This window comes from Apteryx mantelli, chromosome 15, assembly GCF_036417845.1.
Source record: "Apteryx mantelli isolate bAptMan1 chromosome 15, bAptMan1.hap1, whole genome shotgun sequence".
In the NCBI taxonomy this organism is placed as follows: domain Eukaryota; kingdom Metazoa; phylum Chordata; class Aves; order Apterygiformes; family Apterygidae; genus Apteryx; species Apteryx mantelli.
Window position 1 is genome coordinate 2,332,789 of NC_089992.1, and position 13,342 is coordinate 2,346,130.

Here is a 13,342-nt window from a genome sequence, read left to right on the forward strand (position 1 = left end):
ACAACTCTGTGACACTGCACAGTCGGCTCTCTACAGCAATCACGAGTCACAGGTACGCTTAAAAAAAAAACCCTTTTTGTCTGACAGAAGTTTGGGAGAAGGCTGGCCGCTCTGCGGAGCTCTGCAGGACGAAACTTTCCTCTTCAGTGGGAGAAGAGCATCAATACCGATTGTAGGCTATTGATCTATACACTTTCATCGCAATCTCCCACATCATATATGACAAACTGGACTATTTGATTTATCAATTTAGAGGAAAAAAAGCTCGACATATATCTGATTTAATTCCTGACATATTTTCAAGCTTCCCCATATTAGAATAGTACATTGTTTGAGCTTCAGGAAAAAAAAAATCCTTCAATGGCCATTAGCAGAGAGAAATTCTCTCTCTGTTCAATAACTTTATAATTTAGTTCCTACACTAGAAATTAATAGAGCCCCAACTCCTAAGTATCTAAGGAATTGGCGCTGCCCATACGGACTTCTCTCTGTTCAAATGAACCTTTTACCTATGGTCCCCGTATACCTTTCAATGATGATTCATTTTCTATTACATTTTAAAGAATAGGATACAAAATCATAGAATTTCTATAGAACCACGATTTTTCTAAAATACCTTTTTCATTTCCAAGACTATGGGGAAAACCAACTCAATTTGCCAGATTTGCATAAATATTGTGCAGCTCTTCCAGGGCTAATAATAACCTTAATCCCCCATTCTGATTTGTGTTGATGCAGCTGTAATCAAACTTCAGGGGTTTTTTATATCTTAAGAAGTAAAGCACATCAAGCATATCTTTTTTGATACAGGTTTGTTTTTGCCACATATTTCTTTAAAACCCACTTTTCATGAGAAATTTTCATTCTAACTACACCAATGTTTGCCCCAAATAATTAAAATTTATCAACTCTGCAGAATTCCTGCTATGAGAATGGAACTTTATACTGAAATCTAAACTTATATTTTTCCCCAACTGTGGGGGAAAGTTTCTGTAGCAAGAATACAGGTATTTGTTAATATGTATTATAAAACATTCTTAAAGTTCAGTATTTGACTGCCACAAGAATCTCCTCTTAAAAAGTTTCTAACACAGAGGGTTAGAGAATTCAGAAAGTCACAGGAAAAATAATTAAGCAGTCAGATTTTCTCCACTAAATCTAGATGACATGTTGTCATCAAAAAATATGCATGATTTCCTGTTTATAATTACATATCCAAAGTCCATTCACAATGAAATAACACTTCAAAATTTGCAAAGGAACAATATATCAGTTCTTTAATTACAGAAGAATCCTGAAGCCCATGACTTCTGTAAAATCTGTTTTTATTTGTGTGTGGGGAAACATCCTCCAGCAGTGCCATAGACTTCCAGGCTGGCTTTACGCTATAAGCATAAGAACAGTCATCTCAGTGCAGTCTGCTGCTGCTCTCTGCTGCTTTCCATTGCTGTTAGAAAGGACAGAGGAGATCTTGAGATGGCCACATAAAGAAAATAAATGTTTGTTCTCAAGCAAAAGCAAAATGCTGACGCAGCTGAATACTAAAATTATTAGATTTGCCATACTGTGGAATCTCACAGGAATATCAGTGAGTGGTATGGACAAATGTTGTACCCCACTGGTTCCCTGGAACATGGTTATCATGATAATTTGCAAGGTCCTCAAAAAGTAAGGAAATAAGTTATTACTTGTTTCCCTCTCTAATTCCCACTGCAAAGGAAGGTATCTAACACGGTCATTTCCCATCTTCTCACTACCATAGCCATAATATAAAAAAGTTCCAAGTCCTGCTACTGAAAACTCCGTAAAAAGAAGGGGGAGGAAAGAAAGAGCTGACTCTCCTGGCCCTATCCTTGATTCTTCCCGTTTCAGAACCTGTATCTAGCAGGTTTCTCCGCCTGGTTTCCATGCCAGTGGTGGAGGGATGTGTGAGGCTAATCTCAGGAGTGAATCAGGCCAGTGCAAATGAAAAATGCAGTGCTTAGGACTCACACAGTCCTCTTTAAAAAGCATTTCTTTACATACATGCCACATGCCTTTTTTTTTTTTTTTAAACTAACCCTTACAATACTCCCATTGTAAATATTCAGTGGAAATGAAAGCAGGTAAATTGTGCCAATTGTACTAGGCCACATAAGGAGTTGAAGTGCACTAGAACCAGGACTAGGACCCAAAACTAATTTCATCTAGTCCTATGCTCAGACCATTGGGTAGAAGGAAATGAGGCGCAGGAAGGAAACTAAGGATAAAGCAGAGTCAGAAAGTCCAACATTTTTCGTTATAGATCCTACTGAGCATCTCTGGAAAACTGACCTCACTACTACTCTAATTTCTCCAGCTATGACATAGTATGCGTTTACTAGTTAGCAGACTAAATAGTTAACAACTGTGAACTACATATGCTAAAAGCTATTTAACACTTCTAAAATCTACTAAACTACTAAAAATAGTTTTGAATACTCTATTACATATTCTGTACTATATAATATGTAATTTTTATATATTATATAAAACAGACTCAGAGGAAGCAAAATCTAGATGCCAGTCCTTGGTTCACTAAACTCAATTTATCATCTCTGCTTCCTTCCAGAACCAGCTTCTAGATAGATATTATTATTATTATATATGAGAAAGAATAAACTCATCATTTCTTAAAAAAAAATGGCACCTGGTTCATTGCTTTAGTAGCAGATATTTTCATGTCTCTCTCTTTTTTTTTTTTGTTAAGAGAGATTAATACATAAATTTCTATGTGAATAAAATAACATACTATGATGAAATTCAGCTTTGTTTCCTTCCCACATCTTCAGATTACCATTGAGTGTAGCAAGCTGAATTCCTTCAGGCTTATGATAAAAAGTAGGTCAACAGTGTCCGGTGTTTCTAAATATATTCTTCTCCAAAAATGCATCTCCCAGAAGAGAATCACCCAAAAGTACTAGGTTGGTCAATACAAGGGTAGAACAAGATCCCTTAAAAATTGCATTTAAAACTTGCAGAAAACCAGTTACTTTCCTTCCACGCCTTCCCACTACCTCTTGACCTGAATCAGTGCCATTAAGAGGCAATGGACTGTTCATCAAGCAAAAATCAGGAAATAAATTGGTATTATTTTCTCTTCAAAGGGAGCAGAATATGGCCGCATAGATCTTTTAAAACTCTCTTTCTCATAGTACCATTTATCTTGAACTGAAAAAAACCCAACAAGCTTGATTTAGGCTGAATTATAAATGTTTATCTCTTGCTTTAAGCTATGAATACTTTAAAATAAAGAAAAATACAAGCATGTTTTATGCGTAACATAATGAATATTGTTTAAAGGCTAGATATGATACACAATTACTGAAAAATTACAATGCAAACTATAGCAGTTGGATTGAGCAAAAATGGCTGTTTATCGTTCATGATCTTGCTGTGCCCCATCAGACCAGCTTCAGGGGCTGCATAATTGTTTCTGCCAACCTATACATTCTTGAGTAACAACAAAATTATTGTGATTTTTCTTACTAAATAATTCATACATCACAAAGCATGTACATAACCAGGTCCATGAATCACTAAGTGTGTAGCAATCATATCTAATGGCATTTCTTCTTTTGAGAACTCAAATAGATATTGACTTTATAATATTTCGAATTTTGTCCAAAAATTTCAAGTGTCCTTTAGCCATGTTATATTTTGAAATTTGCATTTTAAATTTGAAAATTTCCTTGATCAGACTTTTTGTCTGAAGGACTGTTTTGACTCATGTTTTACAGTTTTATTCTATTAGGATTATTAATATCACTGAAAGTAATAAATTGGTTTTATAATGAACTAGTACAGGGCTCATAAACTGTGCTTAAAGTGATGCAATTGCTATTAAGATCACTCTAAGCCGTACGTATTCTACTCTACCAAGCAAATAGCAACTGTTAATGCATCCAAACTGACTAAAGTATTTATAATGCAAAGTATTCCATCATTTCAAATCTTAGCAGCTTCCTCAGTTTTTTAAAATGCTGAATAGAACATAATTGTTTTTTTTTTTTTGCAAGACAGCCTCCTCATTGAAAATATTAATAATTGGGATGTTTTATAACTTGAACTCACACAAAATCACAATCTCTTATAACCTGCTGCAGAAAGGTCTCGTATTACTAAGACTTCCTTACTTTCTAAAAACATATCACAGTGTATTTACTAGGACATCATTAGCATAAATAATTAAGGTTAAACTACACTTGTCTTTGAGTAATATATATTTTGTGATCCATTAGCCTTCTTTATTTCAGCTGCATTTATTCACTTACTAATTCACAAAGCTCAATAATATGCATTGACTGTCCTGATGCAAATTTTGATGTTCTACTGCACACGTGCTTTATTTGAAGGACTTCTTATTTGCCAACATAGTAATAACATCCTACTCTTTTCTAGAAATGAAAAAAATCTTTTAAATAAACTTGGAATATACGGGTATCTTTCAAAAATTCCCTTCCTGTAACTCCAAAGCTGTCACTCTTTCTTGGCACATTTAAACTGAATGACACAACCCAGGAATGCACAACTTGACATACACTTCCATAGATATGTATATTTTGGGGATAAAATCAAGGCATTTCCCAGAACTATTACTTACTTTTCTGTAGTGAATATGGAGGAAGATAAAGGAAAGTTACAGCAATAGCCAATTTAATTTAAACGGCCAGACTAAATAATATATGAAGGCAGGTCTCCTTTGTTTCAGAGAAAGTTGGTCCTAATCAGAGGCCTAAGGGCATTTAACTATTATGAAATACCTAAATTTCCTTCAATAAAACATACATCAGGGAAATCTACCATTAGGATTCATAAAGGGATTTAGACATTGAGGATTTTTTTACTGCAATTAGGTTCTTAAAGGTAACTATTCAGTCAGTCCATGCTTTTTCTAGTTTGTTCTGCTTGCCTACAGAATGACTTCAGTCAACTCTATTTCATCAAAAATTTTAAATCATATTAATTGTCCATGACAAGGTGCAGTAACACTTACTTACTTTTTTGAATGCAGGAAGAATGAACTCTAGATTCCTGTTCTCCTTTTCCAGACTATGTTAACAATGGAAGGAATATCAATAGGTCTTAGAATACTTCTAACTCAAAGAGTACCAAGCTCAGGCAAGCCACGTCCTCCAACTCTTTTTGTTCATTTTTAGTCAAAGCGTAGTCAACCTCCCAACCAAATCCATCCTTTCCCATCCTTTCCCCTTTTATTCTGCTGAAACTGTTCTTGCTAAAGGCTCTCATTTGCTCAGTGCATCCTTCAGAAAATGAACATTTCCTCCACCTCATCTTCATGTAGGAGTGTCACATCTTCAGTCTCCTTCCCTTCTCCATCTTCTTTAATCTCAGCAGTAAAAAAAATTAGAAGGGGAAAAAAAAAAAAAGAGTAGCCTTTCTCTCTGTTGATGGCTAATTAATCTGCCTTCCTTCTTCACAGCTGCAGAGTTGGAACTGCTTTAAATAAGTAAATTAGCTGATTACAGTGTACTTCCCTAGAAGTGGTCAGGACTGACAGTTTCTCTCAAATGATACTCAAAACTATAGTTATATTTTAATGGATTTTTAGTATTCACACTGTTCATTGTGCACATCAAGCCTGGCAAGGCTACACAAGCATGCCTGGGAGCTCAGGCTCAGATACAAACTCAGGTACACTACTTTGTCAGATAATTTTCTGCTGTTAAAAAGGGGATACTGCTGCTCTACTTTGCAGGAGTATTGAGAAACTAAGATTCATTAGTGACTGGCAACATTTGCATGGGGAATAAAAACAAATAAATACAAAGAGCAAAGAAAAAAACAAAGATTTTACCTAATGCTGCTACATACTCACAGTTATAATATTTCAAGAACACAAAGTAAGTTAAGGACAGATCTAACTTATGCTGAAGTCAATGAAAGGTCTTATGGCTCCAGGTTCCTCTGGAAATTGGAGAGAAGCATTGTATATGGCTCCAGGGAAAGAAAAGGGATTAAGAGGAAGGGGACGTAGCAACATTTTTGTGAGAAAATGTGAGAGTATTAATCATAAACAACTGAGAATATTAATCTTTACTTCACTGCAGAGGTAGTATCTCAATCTAATATTAACTTACATTGAAAAGTTACGTACTTTGACTTGCGCTTGTGTCTACCTGAAGGTCAGCAAGCAGCACCTCTTCTAGTCATAAGAGGAGTGCTCATACATAAAAATTGATCTTTATGTAAAATAAGCTGCCTAGATCGGACGTTTGCATTGGTAGTCACAAAACTTCATTAAAACAAGCACAAAAACATCCATGTCTAATTATAATTTGGATAAGTATACAGTAACAGAAAATGGTAGTTCTTCGGGCAATATCATTAGTTCTACAAAGTCTCTAGTGAAAAATTTGTCAAACACACAAAAAGGTATAAAAGTGAAATATAGTAATTAAGACCTGGGCTTTATTGATTGTGTGGCTTAAGTAATTTTTCACTACAAACATAAGATTTAATAAGTATAAGTAGTTAAAGATCCTGACTTGGCTGTAGTCATTAGCATGTAATTGAACTGGTAAAAAAGATCAGTTAAACCTATGTTGATTACCACCTTATCTTTGAAAGGCAATTAAGGACCTCAATCATTGCAACAAGATTTGATTGTGCAGCCTTTATTGGACATTGATCTTTCAGCAAAGCGCAGTTACATTTTCCATTAATTTACAGTAACACAGTTTAACTCAGATACCTGAGACCATTGACCTAGGTAAGATGTAATGCTAAGAACTCGTTTAGGTTAAGATGCCCCCAGTAGTCATTACTGTTTAAAAAGGGACTGCTACAAGAAGTAGCTATCTGATCCTCTGGGTTTAGAGTAAGGTTTCATTTATCTGAAGTAGTTGTTAAGTGAGGTGAAACAAAGCTCTTTGCCCTTTTATGTCATCTCTCACTCATTTAAACATCATCCTTGAGTACAGCAGAGAGATAATTAAGGCAAGAGTTACAAGATAAACTACATTTTGTTTCAAATGGAAATGGAGCAAATCAAATCAGCAAAAAGTTAGAAAGGTCATTTTGTAGTTCAATCATCTATAACAAAATATCAACATAATTGTGTGCGTATGTATAACATAATATGCACAAAAAGGAACCTGCTAATTAAAACAATTACAAGTAAATTATTGTGGAATAAAGCCTCATTCCCTACAAGTTTGCCTTTTGAAGCAGCGAGGTTACAAGACAACCCAAAAAGATCCCTACAGGCAAGACACAACAGTTTGGTGCTATGTATATGCTATGTATGCAAATACATAATGCATCTTTGAACAATAAAAAAGTTAGAAATTGTTACTAAAAGTCATCTTTTATTCTCCTTGATTCAAACACTTGGATTTCTCTGTAACAGAAGATCCTGTTCTCCTCATATTGGATTGTCTGTTTAGAATCTGGCAAGAGAGTTTATAGTGATGGGGAATAGAAAGCTACCACAGCAAAGTTGCCACTGAGTGCTGAGGTATCACAGAACTGCATATTGCATGCTCATCCTTGCTTGCCATTCCCGGTACCCCAGAGCCTTACAGAGATTTTTCTTTAGACAAGATGGGATGAATCTTTCTGGCCCTTTTTGTCCCTCAACATTTCCATCTTGCATTCAGGCCGAAGCTCAAGAATAAGCAATAGAAAAAAAAAAGATACTAAGAAGTAACCCTTTATAGCAAAAAGAAAATGAAAGCCAGATGAAGTATTTTACCTTTGGCTGAAGACAACCAAGTAGGTTTATATTCATACTTGAAAGTGATTTTGTAATGATTTATTAACTCAAGCATTAGCCCTTATAAATAGCTTATTTTCCTTTTAAGTACTCTAACAGGCTTTTTACAAGTGTTAATGAAACCAGTGAATGATACTATATTTGCACTCTGCCCTCAGACATCTTCTAGTTCATCCTTTAGCGTGATCAACTTCATAAGAGCAAGAGGTCTATTGATTTTCATGTAATACAAGAAAATATTACATTTGCTTAATTGTTACACAGTGAGATCATTGAACAAGAAATCAAGTCTCTATTTAATGCTGCAAGCAGCACAGAATTGCAGTAATCAATAGGGTAGTTTGTCAAAGATGTTCTCTAAGGAGACTTGCCCATCACTGTATGGACAAGGAGTCATGCTGCCTGCATTTATTGAAAAACAGGTAAGCAAAGTCAGCAGTACACATTATCAGAAATCAAACAAGCTGCAGTGAGCGGAGGTGCAACTCCAATGAAGAGCTGTATTTATAGTCTGGTAATTAAAAACCATTTTATCAACCTTGTTTTGAGACTAAACCTTTACAGCAAGATATTGACAAGATCTGTGCCAATGAATGAGCAGTATTTGACTTTAAACTTATGAGCTGCAGTTATTTAACTTTACCCAATACAGCGAAAATCAGTTCTAGAAAAATGCCAACAGTCAGTTTTATTATTAATGATGCTTCTTGTAATACTGTCTCTTCATCTCTGAGACCCATTTAACTTGTGTCAAGAATATTATCCAAAATTAAATACAGTAGTGTAAATGCTTCTTTGATTAAAGTGTAATTTAGTGTTGCTTTTAGAAAAATCACATGTATTGCTTCATTAAGTGGGAAACAGTTCCATTATCTAGAATTAAGTAAAAAGTATTTAAATTACATTATACTATAGTCATGGGTTGAGAGTCATTTATTTGGGAACAGTGATTTTTTCCTTCCCTCTAAAAACAATCCCTACCCATTTTACATTTATATTCCAGCTTATGGAAATTGGAATAAATAACTTATGTCACCAGATTTGGAATTCGGAATGGACAGGATTATCTGCTGCATTAAACTCAGCACCAATAATATATCCTGTACAGGTGTTTCTGGTGTTTGAACTAATTATCCAGCTATTCCTTACTTTCTACTATCCAAATAATTCCCTAAAAGCTTTTTCTTTTTTTAGGTTTCTGACTGAATTTAAGTCTTTTCTCCATCATGTTTGCTTGTTCTCAGTTACAACTAGAGAAACTAGCTGTTTTGTATCACAAACTGAGGACAGTATTCTTCTCATTCTCCTGCATTATTTAAAAATAACAACTTGTAAATTCATGCATGAAACTCAATCTTCTAGATTAGTTGGGTTTTGTTACCTCTAAAGCAACGAACCAAAAAAACCCAAAAAACAAAAACAGATACCTGGAGTTCAAGAATTGCAAAAAACACAAGCGTAAAACATATTTTAGACATTTTATTTAAATATCATTTGAAGACATGTAATACATACATAATCTTCTGGGGTGGTGTTTTTCCAAAAGTGTTCCAGGCAGTTGTGAAGAGTCAGTGTCATGGACTCATTCAAACAAGCTAGCAGCTATGACAATTAATGTATTATCAAACATCTAGTCACAGTCTATATCTAAGCAGCTTATAATTACATCCCATGTTTTGAGAAAGTTTCCTTACCCACATGCTACAGTTCAGTTCTGTAAGTTGGTAGATGTATCTTTTTTAAATATTCAAAAGTTGTTCAACAGTTCTTATCACTGACTTTAGCAAATTCTAACACTCTTAGAAATATTAATTCTTTTCCCAAGGCTTCTACCTTTTCAACTTTACTAACCTCTGCAAAAATAAATCTCTTATCATCAAAAAAACCCACCACACAATGAAGCCTCCTGAAGACAATGTATTAAGTAAAAATAGACACTGAAAAAATAGAGAATTGCCTTCAGTTTTTTGTATTCTGAGGCAGTAGATATTTGTAGTAGCTGTAACATGGAAATCCACCAAATGACAGGTACTTGAGGGCATGATTTCAGTACATTGCGCCTTCATCTTCTTTATTTAGGAAATAAATAGTAACTGGGCCATGACTCGTATGAACAGTCTCTGTGACACTGGCAAAGAACCAGGAGCCAATTCCATATAGTAAAGTTGGGATGCCTAAGAAAAAATAAAAACATGTTACATACAAAGATAGCAAGCCAGGAAAATTAAACCTGTGTATTAACTATAAAGAATAATGGCTTTGAAATGAGAGGAAAAGCATTCCTGTGAAAACAGCCTTATTAACATATTGCCTGTGCTGAAATGCTTACAAGCAGAGCTGTCAGTACATACCACCTTTCTTGTACATCAAAAGCATAAGAATCAGGAGGTAGTTTAAGAAAAGCAGTAGTAGACTGGAATTAACAGAAAAAGAAAATGGGAGGATAACAGTGTGGAGGAAGTAAAACACAGTCAGGTAAACAGCCTAATTCTTACTGATAAAAAAAAAAAATCCACACACTAAACCATGAACTCTCTAGACATCCACTTAGTTATCTGTTCACAGTTTCGCTATATATCAGAGTAGAAATAGGATGGAAAACAGGTAGCGACTTCATAAATCACCATGAAGTTGCTTGTGGGAAAATTAGACCAGTAGTCAAGAATATCAACTCCAACAAAACTAAACTGGGTGTAAAGGTACGTGTACAAAGTGCTAACATTTTTAGTATTGCTGAGTTATCCATCTGTTACAAAACCAACATGAATATTTTACTTAACACAGGGGGAAAAATTGAGATTTAGGCCCTGAATTCAGCGAGGTACTGAAACACTGAATTTAATGTGCTTAAAGTTACTTAAGTGCTTAAGCCAGATGTCAAAAGAGGGAGATGAGTTGACATTTTAGTCATGCTTGCAGATCATTTAAATATAAAACATGCAGGGTGGCTGCAAGAAAGGTGGGTTAGGTCTGACTGGGTGGAATGAAAAATAACATCACATTTAAAATTATTACAGAGAAATCAATCTTGGTGATTATATTTTCTCACTATGTCAGTCCGGAAAGATCACAAAATGAGGAATGGCAGGCACACTATGGAAAAAAAAAAAATCACGAAAGACTTGCAAGTAAACAACTTTAAGAAAAGCTTTCTTTTAAAAACGACATATGAAAACAAACTGATGAAATCAGAAACACCACTATAACTGCCAGTACTTAAATATAAAATGTCATATCTGTACACTGAAAATGAGTTTGATTAATATATTTCAAAACATACTTACAACCATTTTTAAATTCGTAAAACACTGCATTTTTACTTTTAACTATTTATATTGTAGTAACACTTTAAGATCAAAACGGGTCCAAGTCCTCCACTTCCTTAGCCACTGTCTGTATGTAAGACGCAAAAATTACCCCAGACACTAAGAAGAAAACTACTTTTTTTTTTCTCCCTGCTAGCGCCCGTGTATTTGCTTAGAGCACAGAATTTCATCTACGGTAGCAGAACATAGATTTTTAGATGGCAAAACGATCCACACCAGCTGACGATATCCATTAAGTAACAAGCGCTCGCCCATTTGCTTTAAGGCAGTTTAATTTTTCCTCCTCACAACCGGGCAGAGAAGCAGGAATCCAGCAAGCTCCCGAACGCCACCCGTTTACAGCCCCGCGTCTGCAAAGCTTCCAAGAGCACAAGTGGGTTTTTTTTTTGCTTGCTTTTTGTTTCCGAGGTGCGTTTTGTGGCGCTGCCTGGCCCTGCCCGGGGGGGGAAGGAGGACAAGCCGCCCGGCGGCAGCGCCCCCCGCCCGCCCACGCCGGCGGCCGGGCAGCCCGCAGACCCCGGCGAACCCCGCCGCCGAGGCGCTCGCCTCAAGCCCCTCCGCGCCCCCGCTGCTGCCGCCACCACACCTCCTCGGAGGGGGGCAACGGCCGCCAGCCCGGCCCCGGCCCCCCATTCCGCTTGGCGGGGGGCAACGGGCCGGACCCGGGGCGCCACTCACCGGCGTTGAGGACCTTGAGCGCGGTGAAGGCGGCGTTCTGGAGCGCCAGGTCCCGCGGGGCGGCGCGGGAGCAGTGGTACTTGACGAAGGGGAAGCAGCCGGTGCGCAGGACGTGGTAGTTGGCGCCGTCCACCCGCCAGTTGAAGTGCGACAGCCCGAACTGGTCGTTGCGCACGGCGCTGTACTTGACGCAGTACGAGGTCCAGTGGGGCAGGCCGCGCTGGCGCAGGTGCTGGCTCAGCACCTCGGAGGCGGCCGGCCGGGCCCCCGCCGCGCCCCGCCGCCCCAGCAGCAGGCCCACCGCCGCCTCGTGCAGCCGCCGCAGCGCCAGCATCCCGCGGGGGGGGAGGCACCCGGCCCCGCCACCACGCGCCCGGCCCTGCGCGCGCGCCCTCCCCCGGCCCGCGCGTGCGCGCGCCACCCTCCCCCCCAACGCTCACACTCGGCCGTTCAACGCGCGTGCGCGCGCCGCAACGGTCACCCGAAGGGCGGGAAAGGGCGGGAGCGTGAGGGGGGCAGCGCTGCCCGAGGGCCGTTAACGGGAGACCGGCGGCAGCCTTGACCGCGGAACCGCGGGCTGGCCCGAAGTTCTGACGAGGAGGGAGCGGGCTCCGGTGGCGGCGGGTCCCCGGGGAGGAGAGGAGAGGAGAGGAGGGCCCGGGCAGCGGACGCCGAGGGGGCAACGTGCGACGCTCGGCGCTGCGGGGGTGCCGGCAGCGCGTGAGTGACAGCGTGGGAAGCGGCGCAGCAGCCCTGCGAAGCGAGGGGGAAGCAGGCATAAGTCATTCTGTCTCACACAAAATGATAAACCAGTAATCCATACAGAGGAACACATGTTAATGCTCATTATCGTGAGCAAGAATATCACAAGGAATGAGGCAATTACATTTTTAAAAACTGTTTTGTTTACAGCGCTCATGCTGAAGGGACCACCCTGTGTTTTGCTGGCACATCTCACAGCTACAGTATGAATCAGATTAACACGAGTGAGAGAAAAATTGTGTTTAGGCCACATTATAGACACACAACATCGATTTTACTTAGTGAAATTTGACAGTGATGTTAGAGGTTAAAATAGTTCTTTGAATGTGTTAGACTGCTTTGAAGAGAAATATTTTAAAATTGTAACTAAGGTTCTATGATTTATCTGAATAAAAACTAAGGTTTTCAACCATTAAACATTCTATTTGAGAAAAAAACTGTACAGAAGAGTAAACTGAGAAATGAGAACTGATTTCTTTTAATAATTACAAGCAATTTCTCAAACTCAGCAATCTTAAACCATTGAGCTATGTAGTATGAATGTGCTAATTAATCAATTACTACCCAACCCAATAAAGTACCCTGTTTACTTACTGTAATGTACTACATGTGTGTACAACCAGTAATTATTAATCATTGCCTGTAACAAATTTGACTCAAGTTCACCTTCCTATAATTAATAGAGCATATAGTTAGCTTTAATATCTTTCTTTATTAGTGGCAACAATGACTGAGGATAAGAAAGAAACTGGAATCTGATACTGTGGTTTGCTGAGGTGAAGGGCTGACCTAATGTATTATACTCTAAGGGTGATATTCT

At 38.2% G+C, this 13,342-nt stretch overlaps 1 protein-coding gene across 1 annotated transcript; it reads right to left on the minus strand.

The window, feature by feature from the left end:
• Nucleotides 1–9,215: 9,215 nt before the first annotated feature.
• Nucleotides 9,216–12,144, minus strand: C15H15orf61 (chromosome 15 C15orf61 homolog). The gene is made up of 2 exons (XM_067305523.1): nucleotides 11,761–12,144; nucleotides 9,216–9,930 (listed from the first exon to the last, which is right to left on the minus strand). Exons 1-2 carry the CDS (start codon nucleotides 12,092–12,094, stop codon nucleotides 9,803–9,805), a joined length of 462 nt encoding a protein of 153 aa, XP_067161624.1. The 5' UTR covers nucleotides 12,095–12,144; the 3' UTR covers nucleotides 9,216–9,802.
• Between the last annotated feature and the right edge of the window lie 1,198 nt (nucleotides 12,145–13,342).

Coding starts and splice junctions, on each gene's coding strand:
- C15H15orf61 (XM_067305523.1), bottom strand. CDS start 12,094: ATGCTGGCGCTGCGGCGGCTGCACGAGGCGGCGGTGGGCCTGCTGCTG. Junction 9,931..11,760: donor GCTCAAGGTCCTCAACGCCG/GTGAGTGGCGCC, acceptor ATTTTTTCTTAG/GCATCCCAACTTTACTATAT.